This window comes from Tachypleus tridentatus, chromosome 6, assembly GCF_004210375.1.
Source record: "Tachypleus tridentatus isolate NWPU-2018 chromosome 6, ASM421037v1, whole genome shotgun sequence".
In the NCBI taxonomy this organism is placed as follows: Eukaryota; Metazoa; Arthropoda; class Merostomata; order Xiphosura; family Limulidae; genus Tachypleus; species Tachypleus tridentatus.
This window is the reverse complement of record NC_134830.1, coordinates 35,092,298-35,106,248: the sequence shown is the minus strand read 5'-3', so window position 1 is coordinate 35,106,248 and position 13,951 is coordinate 35,092,298. Positions and strand designations below refer to the sequence as shown.

The 13,951-nt window shown below is 35.7% G+C and overlaps 1 protein-coding gene across 6 annotated transcripts in view; it reads right to left on the bottom strand.

Moving 5' to 3' along the window:
* Positions 1 to 13,951, bottom strand: part of LOC143252231 (tRNA methyltransferase 10 homolog B-like) — a 196,995-nt gene that overhangs the window by 33,111 nt on the left and 149,933 nt on the right. For 2 of the 6 annotated variants that reach the window (XM_076504042.1, XM_076504045.1), the window contains one exon: positions 11,978 to 12,200. The exons of 1 other annotated variant lie outside the window; for it this stretch is intronic. In XM_076504042.1, coding sequence (XP_076360157.1) covers positions 12,010 to 12,200 — 191 coding nt within the window. In that variant the 3' untranslated portion in view covers positions 11,978 to 12,009. Of the gene's footprint in view, positions 1 to 11,977; positions 12,202 to 13,951 lie in introns of those variants that run through there. 3 more of the 6 variants (XM_076504043.1, XM_076504036.1, XM_076504037.1) reach the window with 3 other exon arrangements.

The following is a 13,951-nucleotide window of genomic DNA, read 5'->3' as shown; positions in this document are numbered from 1 at the left end:
ACTAAACCAACCATGACATTTATGTGTGAATGAAAAAAAGTAACAGTGTACTTTAAACCAACCATGACATTTATGTGTGAGTGAAGTAATGTAACAGTGTATTTTAAACCAACCATGACATTTATGTGTGAATGAAATAAAGTAACAGTGTACTTTAAACCAACCATGACATTTATGTGCGAGTGAAGTAATGTAACAGTGTACTTTAAACCAACCATGACATTTATATGAGTGAAGTAAAGTAACAGTGTACTTTAAACCAACCATGACATTTATGTGTGAATGAAGTAAAGTAACAGTGTACTTTAAACCAACCATGACATTTATATGAGTGAAGTAAAGTAACAGTGTACTTTAAACCAACCATGACATTTATGTGCGAGTGAAGTAAGGTAACAGTGTACTTTAAACCAACCATGACATTTATGTGTGAATGAAGTAAAGTAACAGTGTACTTTAAACCAACCATGACATTTATGTGCGAGTGAAGTAATGTAACAGTGTAATTTTAAACCAACCATGACATTTATATGAGTGAAGTAAAGTAACAGTGTACTTTAAACCAACCATGACATTTATGTGCGAGTGAAGTAATGTAACAGTGTACTTTAAACCAACCATGACATTTATATGAGTGAAGTAAAGTAACAGTGTACTTTAAACCAACCATGACATTTATGTGTGAATGAAGTAAAGTAACAGTGTACTTTAAACCAACCATGACATTTATATGAATGAAGTAAAGTAACAGTGTACTTTAAACCATGACATTTATATGAGGGAAGTAAAGTAACAGTGTACTTTAAACCAACCATGACATTTATATGAATGAAGTAAAGTAACAGTGTACTCTAAACCAACCATGACATTTATGTGTGAATGAAGTAAAGTAACAGTGTACTTTAAACCAACCATGACATTTATGTGTAAGTTAAGTAATATAAGTGTACTTTAAACCAACCATGACATTTATGTGCGAGTGAAGTAATGTAACAGTGTACTTTAAACCAACCATGACATTTATATGAGTGAAGTAAAGTAACAGTGTACTTTAAACCAACCATGACATTTATGTGCGAGTGAAGTAATGTAACAGTGTACTTTAAACCAACCATGACATTTATATGAGTGAAGTAAAGTAACAGTGTACTTTAAACCAACCATGACATTTATGTGCGAGTGAAGTAATGTAACAGTGTACTTTAAACCAACCATGACATTTATGTGCGAGTGAAGTAATGTAACAGTGTACTTTAAACCAACCATGACATTTATATGAGTGAAGTAAAGTAACAGTGTACTTTAAACCAACCATGACATTTATATGAGTGAAGTAAAGTAACAGTGTACTTTAAACCAACCATGACATTTATGTGCGAGTGAAGTAATGTAACAGTGTATTTTAAACCAACCATGACATTTATGTGTGAATGAAATAAAGTAACAGTGTACTTTAAACCAACCATGACATTTATGTGCGAGTGAAGTAATGTAACAGTGTACTTTAAACCAACCATGACATTTATATGAGTGAAGTAAAGTAACAGTGTACTTTAAACCAACCATGACATTTATGTGTGAATGAAGTAAAGTAACAGTGTACTTTAAACCAACCATGACATTTATATGAGTGAAGTAAAGTAACAGTGTACTTTAAACCAACCATGACATTTATGTGTGAGTGAAGTAATGTAACAGTGTACTTTAAACCAACCATGACATTTATGTGTGAATGAAGTAAAGTAACAGTGTACTTTAAACCAACCATGACATTTATGTGTGAGTGAAGTAATGTAACAGTGTACTTTAAACCAACCATGACATTTATATGAGTGAAGTAAAGTAACAGTGTACTTTAAACCAACCATGACATTTATGTGCGAGTGAAGTAATGTAACAGTGTACTTTAAACCAACCATGACATTTATATGAGTGAAGTAAAGTAACAGTGTACTTTAAACCAACCATGACATTTATGTGTGAATGAAGTAAAGTAACAGTGTACTTTAAACCAACCATGACATTTATATGAATGAAGTAAAGTAACAGTGTACTCTAAACCAACCATGACATTTATGTGTGAATGAAAAAAAGTAACAGTGTACTTTAAACCAACCATGACATTTATGTGTGAGTGAAGTAATGTAACAGTGTACTTTAAACCAACCATGACATTTATATGAATGAAGTAAAGTAACAGTGTACTCTAAACCAACCATGACATTTATGTGTGAATGAAGTAAAGTAACAGTGTACTTTAAACCAACCATGACATTTATGTGCGAGTGAAGTAATGTAACAGTGTACTTTAAACCAACCATGACATTTTTATGTTAGTGAAGTAAAGTAACAGTGTACTTTAAAACAACCATGACATTTATGTGTGAATGAAGTAAAGTAACAGTGTACTTTAAACCAATCATGACATTTATGTGTGAGTTAAGTAATATAAGTGTACTTTAAACCAACCATGACATTTATGTGCGAGTGAAGTAAAGTAGCAGTGTACTTTAAACCAACCATGACATTTATGTGTGAATGAAGTAAAGTAACAGTGTACTTTAAACCAACCATGACATTTTTATGTTAGTGAAGTAAAGTAACAGTGTAATTTAAACCAACCATGACATTTATACGTTAGTGAAGTAAAGTAAAAGTGTATTTTAATGGTGTGTGTGTATATATATATATATGTACCATTTTTATAATCCTTTCGTAAACTGTTCGACTGATTTTATTTCTTTGTTTAAATGCTACGCAAAAATAACTTTCGTTCATTATTTTCCATGCATATCATATTGATTGTGATAGCCCTGTAATTTCACAAATCCCTCAGCAACTTCACTATGATAGTTCGAGGCCATATAAAATTTGCTTGCTACGTAAATGATTGAAAAATAAAATGGATTACAATCACAAGAAAAATACGTACTTTGAAAAGCAAATCTTTCGAATAATTTATAAGAGGATGCTCTTAGTTCAAGTCTGACGTGATTTTTCATTCGTTTGGATAAACGATACGATATGATTGTTGGCTCCTCGTTTATTGTTAGAGGATAGACTTTAGGCTACGAACAGTACATATATCCCAATGAAAGGCAACAAACTATAAAAAATAGCAGTTCAAGATACTTGCATCGCTCGTTTATTCTACGTTTCTGGGATCATTTCATAAAAATATTGACTTAGTATTTGTATTACTATCTGCGGCAGCCGTTCCTAATTTAGTTTTTTTTTTTTTAATTTCGCACAAAGCTACTCGAGGGCTATCTGTGGTAGCCGTCCATAATGTTGCAGTGTAAGACTAGAGGGAAGGCAGCTAGTCATCACCACCCACCGCCAACTCTTGGGCTACTCTTTTACCAACGAATAGTGGGATTGACCGTCATATTATGACGCCCCATAGCTGAAAGGAGGGCATGTTTGGTGCGACGGGGATCCTCGAACCACGCCTGAACACGCTTGGCCATCCTCTGAATTACGAGAAACTAGAGTTGCTGTAAGAGCTTAACCATGCCGGGCCAGATTGTCAGTCGATCTTAAATATAAAGTTACATGTAAGTATTCTAAACTTTAATTCCTTTATAAATTAGGTTAATTCTTCTCGCATATATATATGCAGAGAATCGACAGGTTATCAGTAAATTCTTTAATCTGGTTATTTATTCACATGATTAAAAGAAAAACAATTTCACAGTTTGGTGTAAATTTTCTTAAGCCTACTTCTTTGTGCTTCTTGTGAACCAAACTCATATTATAGAAAAAACTATACTCCCTATTTGGAAGTCGTCAGTAGAATTAGCGATCGACCCGGCATGGCCAGATGAGCGTTCGACTCGTAATATATAAGGGTCGCGTGTTCGAATCCCCGTCGCACCAAACATGCTCGCCCTTTCAGCCGTAGGGGCGTTATAATGTGACAGTCAGTCCCACTATTCGTTGGCAAAAGAGTAGCCTAAGACTTAACGGTGGGTGGTGATGATTAGCTGCCTTCCCTCTATTCTCACACTGCTAAATTGGGGACGGCTAGCTTAGATAGCCCTTGAGTAGCTTTGCGCGAATATCAGTAACAAGCAAACAGGATTAGCGATATTATGGAAACACTGATGGATAGTGTTGACTAGCTGTTGTCAGTTCAATACTAGGAACAGTTGGTGCAGACAACTCTTGTTTTGCTTTGAGTGGCGCCCCCGCTAGTACAGCGGTATGTCTCCGGATTTACAACGCTAAAATCAGGGGTTCGATTCCCCTCGGTGGGCTGAGCAGATAGCCCTTTGTGGCTTTGCTATAAGAAAACACACACACGCTTTGAGTGGATATTTTATATAGCGTTTCAAGACATTTATAGCGCTTTCTTGTCTGTTAATATTAAGAGTTTTTTTTTTAAATACAAAATTTGTTTCTTATTTCACACATAGTTAAACATAGTTGTTAAAGGTAAGTAATAACAATTAATTCAATCGTACGTATTCCATTTAACAGATGCTTGAAACACTAAAATAACGGATGGAAAGAGCTATTTATGCATCAAACACTTAAGTTGTCTTTTTAATACCTAAATGCGTGAAACAACAACAACGAAAAACATGTTGGATAAGCAAATATGTAAATGACAAACAAGAAATCCGATATTAATAGAGCTTTGGGGCTGTTCACATTCCTTGACTCAGAGGTGAAGTGTATTTTAGTAGGTAATCTTAAAACCGATAAAGGTTGAATCACAATTATCATCATATAAATAAAAGAAGAAAAACATTAATCCTTTTTACTAGGTAACTGAGAAGTTAAAATAACATCTTTTATACATATTTCATAACTATATTACTAAAAGTTACTTCAAAGGAATATAACAAAAAAAAAACTTTATTTTCTCTTTACCAACACAAAGTGCAATTTTATTTGAAGATTGGAAGCTGTAAAAAGGAAGTCACTGGAATGTTTATTTCTTTGTTAAGCAAAGAGCTACAGAATGGGTTATTTGTATGCCCACCGAGGGTATAGAAACCCAATTTTTAACGTTATAAGTTTTCAGACTTATCGCTGAGCCACGAGGGAATGGGATAGACACTACAATGTAACCAAGATTTCTTAATGCTTTTGAGTGTGTGTGTGTATGTGTATATCAAATGGGAGTTAGCAGGCTTGTCGTTTTTCTTTTAATGTCAAAGACGAATGAGAAAAAACGATCACTCCAACGTAAAAAAAAACATACAACTGTCGATAGTTTCAGGTAAAATCAAACTAAATTCCGAGAAACGTCAAAAAGGAAAGGATATTTAGGGATTTGGTTAAAAGCAGCGGCAAGTAGTTTTCTCTCCAGAGGTTTTTGATTATAATTTCAGATTAAATTCTATCCATGAGATACACGAAGCAAAACTAACGCTAGGTAAGGAAAACGTCTCAAATGAGACGAATGAATTGAAAAGAAGAGGATCGACTTGAAAGGTCTAGAAAATCCCTATTTTATCTTTTCGTTATATTAGATGTACGAGGGCTGTTCAAAAAATACGCGGACTGACGTCATAAAACAAAATGTACTTTATTTAGAAGTTACAGTTCTGGGACCCCTTCAAAGTACTCTCCTCCCCAACGCACACACTTATCCCAACGGTGTTTCCACTTGTTGAAACAGTCCTGGTACGCTTCTTTTGTAATGTCCTCCAGCTCCTTCGTCGCATTTGCTTTATCTCGGGAATCGTCTCAAATCTTCTTCCTTTCAAGGGTCCTTTGAGTTTGGGGAACAAGAAAAAATCGCAAGGAGCAAGGCCAGGTGAGTAGGGGTGGTGGGGAAGAACAGTGATCGAGTGTTTGGCCAAAAACTCACGAGTTCTGTGGGCTGAATTTCGCAGCAACGCGGTGCATCTTCAATTTTTCGGTAAAAAATCTCGTAACAAGATCCAACTGATATCCCACACTCTTCAGCAAGCTCCCTGACAATCAGACGTCGATTTGCCCGCACCAGGGTGTTGATTTTGTCGACGTGTGGGTCGTCAGTTGACGTGGAAGGACGTCCAGGACGCTCATCATCTTCAATGGACTGTCGACCATCCTTAAAACGTTCATGCCACTTGAAACATGCCGTACGCTTTATAGCAACATCACCGTAAGCCGTGTTAAGCATAACAAAAGTTTCAGTCGCAGATTTTCCAAGTTTAACACAAAATTTGCTCCTTCAGATCATTCATTCTGAAATCCGCCAAACGAAAAAATCGCACTTCACTTAAAATCACGTAGCTAATACACAAATGAAGATATCTGCAATCGGGAAATGGCGTCGTAATCAGCTGATCTGTGCGAACCTAGTGACACCAAGCGGATTACCCTGGAACCAATTGGAGCCGCACAATTCAAACAGTCCGCGTATTTTTTGAACATACCTCGTATCAGAAGTCACTTCCGCTGTTCAGGAAATGTTAAAAACCCCATTTTATCTTTTCGTTATATTGGTTGTATCAGATGTCACTTCTGCTGTTCAGGAAATGTTAAAAACCCTATTTTATCTTTTCGTTATATTGGATGTATCAGAAATCACTTCCGCTGTTCAGGAAATTTTAAAAACCCTATTTTATCTTTTCGTTATATTCAAAGTATCAGAAGTCATTTATGCTGTTCAGGAAATGTTGTGAAACATTTAACTGATTGAGTGTGATTCTGGATAACTATTTTTATACCTGTTGAAACAATATGGCGGGGCCATGATTTATTATATTACATCAGTGGAAGTGAATTTTAGAACACTGTGTTCATTGGTTTTTTGGACACAGTCATCTGAACAGTGGAAGCGAATTTTAGAACACTGTGTTCATTGGTTTCTTCTGAACAATGGAAGGGAATTTTAGAACACTGTGTTCATTGGTTCCTTAGATAAATTCGTCTAAACAATGTAAGCGAATTTCAGAATACTGTGTTGATTGGTTTCTTGGATACATTCGTCTGAACAGTGGAAGTGAATTTCAGAACACTGTGTTCATTGGTTTCTTGGCTATAGTTGTCTCAACAGTGGAACTGAATTTCAGAACACTACGTTTATTGATGTTTTTGGATACAGTCGTTTGAATAGTGGAAGTAAATTTCGAAACATTGTGTTCACTGGTTTCTTAGATAGGGTAGCCTGAATTTCACAACACATTGTCTGTCGCTTTCCTAAGGATTGTGGTCTGAACAGTGGAAGTGAGGTTCACAACGCAGTGTCCGCCAGTGTCTGGACAACAGTAGTCTAAACAGTGGAAATGACTTTTGAAAGTACTAGTACATAAAAAATGTGCTTTTCATTCGCTGTTGTGAATTTTATAAAAATGTGTGATAAACATGAAAGTTATGCGATCTTTATTGGGATTTTCCAGAAAATCCGAACTTCAAAGTCAGCCCTTCATAGAGAAATATTTGTTACGTTTCCTTTTATTTGTTGTATTTCTCAATGCACAACTTTTAAAACTTCGATTTTTTTTGTGTTTGAAAAGACGATGAAACGCATTTATCACAGTCGGCACTGAAATCCGTCCTTAAATTACACATTTTCAGAAAGATACATTTGCATATAGATGTGTTAGAATTGAAGGCAGCCTGATGTGATTTAAAGTCGTATTAAAATAGGTAATAAGTATGCTAAACGATGTATCATAAGAACGCAAGGACTTCACATCAGTAAATACAATGACGTCCCTTAAGATCAAAAGATAGAATGAAGAATCAGGACATCACAACTCTGCCATAAAGGCTATCCCCGAGAGATACTTGTGGAAGTGTCTTACTAAACACACTTCCGGGGCATAGTAGTGACCAGAAATAGGCGACAACATCGCAGATGATTATTACTGATATTGCTCACACAATGTATAAGCGATGCTAACGCCCTCTATAAGACAAAGAGATGAACCACGAAGTATTACCCTCACTAATATTTTAATATTTTATTAGTGGTATTTTTGTTTCTAGAATACACTGGTATTCTTCCAAACTTGGATATCTATTTACATATGTCATGTCTCTGGGATATTACTGGCCTGGCATGGCCAGATGGTTAGGGTACTCGACTTGCAATCAGTGTGACGCAGGTTCTAATTCCTGTCTCACTAAACATGCTCTACCTTTAAACCGTGGGGGGCGTTATAATGGCATGATCAATGGCACTATTTGTTGGTAAGAGAGTAGCCCAAGAATTGGTGGTGGATGTTGATGACTGGACCTTTTCCTCTAGTCTTACACTGCTAAATTAGCGAAGGATAGCGTAGATAGCTCTTGTGTGGCTTTGCGCGAATTCATAACAAACAAACTGTAATATTACTAGAGTCAACGATAAAGTTCGTCATTTCTTTTGATGCCGACATCAACTTGAGTGTTTGTTTCTAAAGTATTTTAGTTTCTAGTAATTTAAGTGAAATATACACGAGACAAAAATAGCTCATTACCGGAAGGTTCCCATATCACCCTTTCCTAATATCAGATACATCTCGATATACAAGGATACAAAGAAAATAATTAGGCTTACTATATTTTCAACACTATAACCTTTAGTGTATAATGATATCCCAATACCTATAAAAATAATAGTCTAATCGTAACTCTGTTTCTTGTATATGTGCTGGCATAATCAGCTCTGATATTGACGGGAACCCATTGTTGACAATGAATGCAGGGGGCATAGTGTGGTGGCAATACCACTGTACACTGTTCTTTTCAGGAAAGAAAAAACAAACCCAAAAGACCAAATAAAAATGTAGTGTTTAAAATTATAACAAGCCTAATACTCATGACTTTGTATAATTATAATTGATGATAATCAAACTTTGCCAGTAAAAGGTGTTCTTGCCACAATGAAGACAGAAGAGTTGAAATGTTGCTGTCATGAAACAACTTAGAGATAAGTGATATCTATCAGTGATTAGTTACATAACCTAATTTAGTATTTCATATAACTTTGTCAGAAACAATGAAAACACGTTTCAGGATCCACGTTAACACAATATTATATTATTTTATGACATTGTGAATGACTTAATCCGGCTCAAAACAGTTGCAAGAGCAAAACAATTAAGTTTGTTTAAAGGGGGGATTCAAAACCCGGTAACTTAGTTAATTAAAGAAGCCGCCTGTCGTGCGTTTCTGTTCATTTCTTAAAAAAATAAAACAACGCATAAATACATGAAGGCCCTGGCATGGCCAGGTGGGTTAAGGCGTTCAACTCGTAATCTGACATTCACGAGTTCGAATCCCCGTCGTACCAAACATGCTCGCCCTTTCAGCCGTGGGGGTGTTACAGTGTAACAGTCAATCCCACTATTCGTTGGTAAAAGAGTAGCCCAAGAGTTGGCGGTGGGTGGTGATGACTAGCTGCTTTCCCTCTAGTCTTACATTGCTAAATTAGGGACGACTAGCGCAGATAGCCCTTGAGTACCTTTGCGCGAAATACAAAAAACAAACAAATACATGAAAGTACGAGTTCAATCAACATATATTTCATAATATACCATCTCAATCCTTTGAGATTCTACTACGTAACTATCAGAGATGCGTAGTTTTCTTTGTTTAACGTAGAATTGTTATATCTTTGGTTGGAAAATTAAAGTATTGATACATAAGAAATATAAAACAAAAGTTTCTTGTTTGAACGAGTTTAGAGCTGAGAAATGGTTTGATGGTGATTAGAAGGGTTGAAGTACTAACTAGGTTAACTTTACTTATTTTATTACACAAAACTATCCTGATATATTAAAAAGAGTGGATAATTTTAACCAGCTGCCTTCCTATAGTCTACCAACAGAGGTGTTGTTAGATACTGGCACAGGTAGCTCGTGTCCCGTGTATATTTGAATAGCACCCCGAATCCCCAGTTGTAGAATTGAATAATCAGAACAAAAACCACGATTGAAAACTGATATTATACTGAAGACTCAAACGTCCATGGGCCCGAACCACGAATCTTCTAAGAACCTGTGACATCTCTGTCTATCAGCTTAAAATTAAGAACGGCGAAGAGCAGATAGCTCTTTATGCAGATTTACGCGAACATTTCAAAATGACAAACAAACAGAATTTTACCACAAGCAACGTCTAGTAGGTGAATCAGAAAACCACATATGGCATCTATGAGATGTATAAGATTATTGCATGTAACGTCTAGGAGATGAATCAGGCTAGCATATGTGACGTCTAGGAGATAAATCAGGCTAGCACGTGTAACGTCTAGGAGATGAATCAGACTAGCATATGTGACGTCTAGGAGATGAATCAGACTAGCATATGTGACGTCTAGGAGATGAATCAGAGTAACATATGTGACGTTTAAGAGATGAATCAGGCTAGCATATGTGACGTCTAGGAGATGAATCAGAGTAACATATGTGACGTTTAAGAGATGAATCAGGCTAGCATATGTAACGTCTAGGAGATGAATCAGACTAACATATGTGACGTTTAAGAGACAAATCAGGTTGGTATATGTGACGTCTAGTAGATGAATCATCTGTTTTGGTTGAGTAAAGTTACATTTACCGTTACTCCATGCCACACAAGAGATAAATCAAATTACCAGACGTGACGTCTAAGACTAATACGTACATCAGTTTACCACGTATTCCCTTGTGCAAATTAATTGAAACAAATGGTCATTTTACAATATTTTCAGCATGGCGGCCGGTGTAGGCTCGCTGGAACCGCGGATTTCCTTTAATAGTCATTTTTTCACACAGACGGCGTCATTAGCTGTGTTTTGGAGTACGGTTGATCTATTTTTGGGATATATGACGAACTTTTGAGGAATATTACGTCATTCGAAATTGCGTTAGAAGGGCAAGGAGACCAGTCAAAAAACAACTTCTTACCAACTCAATGAAAAAAAAAAACGGTATCAGTGGGGTCTGAAATACAAGAACTGGATGCAAGAACAATGGAGGAAGATGTTATTCGGTGACGAGACTCATTTCTTTGTACAGATTCAAAGAAGTCTGTATATTCGCAGATCTCCAGGTGAGAAACTTCGAGAATCTCACATCAATCAGTTCGTAAAAGATCCCTGGAAGAAGATGTTTTGGGATTTTTTTTCCAGCTACTATGGCGTCGGAGGCTTTCATATCGTAGAGGGTACGAGCAAAGACCACAGTACATCGAAGTTTTGGAGAAAAGAGTCGTTCCAAAATTGAAAAAGAGATTTCCAGATGGATCTGGCATTTTTCAGCAAGATCTGGGTCCGTGCCACACATCGAAACTTGTGAAAAAGTTTATGACTACAACGCGAATAAAGGTGCTGGACTGGCCTGGAAACTCTCCGGACTTAAATCCTATTGAAAATCTTTGGGCGATTTGTAAAGAAAGACTGTACTACGAAAGATAAGCTAATTGAGGCCATAATTGAGGTGTGGTACCGCGATCCAAATATTAGTAAAGATTGCACTCAACTCGTGGACTCGATGCCAAAGTGGATTAATGATCTTCTGAAAAATAAAGGCGGTCATATCATGCATTAATTTGTGAGTAATTTTTGGATTCTTAGAAATAAAACGCAAAGAATTAAAAAAATCGTAATTTTCCGTCTTGTTTCAATTAATTTGCACAAGGATGTATGACGTCTGATAATTGAGCTTGAAAAACCACGTGCTATTTACGAGTTGTATCAGATTATTCATATGATGTCCACGACACGAACCCGATTACCACATGTATCGTCTAGAAGAAAAATTACCTTCATGTATCGTCTACGATGTGAACCACATTATCTCATGTGACACCTAAAACTGGATTAAGTTGTGTGGTGTTTAGGAAATGAATCGGATTACCACATGATAACATGCGAAGTTTTACAAGATATATATACATACATATAATTTACGAATTACACACCAGCTATAAATAAACATCGTATTACAAAGATGAGAAGTAATTCATTTATTGTGTAAAATACAGCTTGATGCAAGGAAAAACTAAAAGTAGTTCACCCAGGTATGATTAGGTGTTCTTTTATTTTGAGGAACGCTTTGCTTACCTTCAGATGCAATCCTATGAAATCATCAATAGTTATTTTAAAATAATCTGGAGGCCAGTCGGGTAAGAATTATTTGTTGGTTCTACGTCTAACAGAGATTTACCTTGAGGAGAAGACGACTTGACGTTAGATTTGGGAATAAAACCTTTTCTTGGCGGAATTCCGGTTAACAGAGCATGTGTCCAATCGTTAGTTTCATGGTATTTTAGAAGTATGTCAAATACTATAAAAAAGATGTAGTTTCATTTCAGAACTTTTAGTTTTGTACGTACTCAAAAATAAATTATCCTCAAATAAGAAACTAAGCAATAAGTTACAAAGCACGAGAAATACCTAAACCGTACTAAATTAAATATTGATATTTGCATATTTATTTTACTAATATACTGCAACAAAAAATAATACACATATGAAGAAAAACCCTCATATTTGTACACGTCAGGGGGGAGGCTATCGGCGAATTTAAAAAATGAATTTCTTTCAGGCAAGTCAAGATAACTGTCCACATTATGCTGCGTACATTGATTTTAGAATAATAATCAAAATGGTTCTCAGTAGTTGGTTTTAGTGCAGAGCTATACAATTGGTTATCTACGTTCTGTGTATACAACGAGGAATCGAATCCTGGATTTTACCGTTGTAAGCCCAGAAACGTACCGGTGACCTACCTTAAATAAACCAACACAAATAGTTCATGGTTACTTACGGAAATATTATGACATCAGGTAAATAAATGCGTAAAACTCTATTAATTTTGGCTAACTTACCTTCCCAATTCTTTCTTCTTAAATGAATTTTCTGTAGTTTTGTTACGGTACAAAAACATTAAAATGAATATTATGTTTATTAAATGAGTTTCTTATTTCTCAAATTTTCACGTGCAATACACTTAAGTTTATGAGTTTATAAGAAATTAATTTGATTAATTTATTTGGAGAAAGCAACAACGACTAAAACTCGCACTGGACTTAAATTTAAGTTTCATAAAGACCATACAATTATTTTACTTGTCATAAATGGATGGAAATGGCAGCCTTGTTGATTTTGACCAAGAATAGAATATTAACTGAATTTATGAAACACTTTAAGAGTATTACAAGCAATTCTGTTCCTTCATTAGCCTACTTTATGATCATACAGAGCAGAATAATTGTGAATATTGTACTCTTAATTAAGGTTTCGCGATAGAACATGATAATTAAGGCTATGTTTATTTTAAATGTTGTACTCTTCATTAAGATATCGCGATAGAGTACGATAATTACGGCTATGTTTATTTTATATAGTGCTCGTAAACAGCATGAATATACCCTTATTAAAAGGTCTGACAGTATTCATTTCCATCAGTTTCCTTTTACGTGCAGCTGTAAGAACAACAAATTAGTGTATAAAGGTTTTCGTGTACAACTGAAGAGTTTAATAACAGTGACAATAATAACGCCCTCCCTGCAGCGGCACAGCAGTCTGTTAGTGGACTTACAATGCTAGAAACCGGGTTTCGATACCCATTGTGGGCAGAGAATAGATACCACACTGTGTAGCTTTGCCCTTAACTACAAACAAACAAATGAATACTAATAATAACATTTTTCGTATTCATAAAAGCCATGGCAACAGTTTATTACTATGATGGTAACAAGAGCAGCTGTGTTTTACCTTTAGGGTAGCTTCAGCGATACGTTCAATCTAAAGAAAGTAGCATGAGCTGCTATGTTCTACCTGGTTCATATTTTACAACAGGACTGGGTCTCGACTTGTTGTAACTGTGAATGTACATATCTTTTCTTACATCAACACGTTTATTTCGCAGTTAATTGATTTTAAAAACAAGGGTCTAAAAATAATTACCCGCAGTTACTTCAAATCGTGTGCACACTGTAAAAAGGCTTACCAATTAAACAAAAAGTAATAACTTGGTTTTTAAAACAATAACGAGCGAAAGCGAACAATTATTCCGGATTGACGAGGACAGTT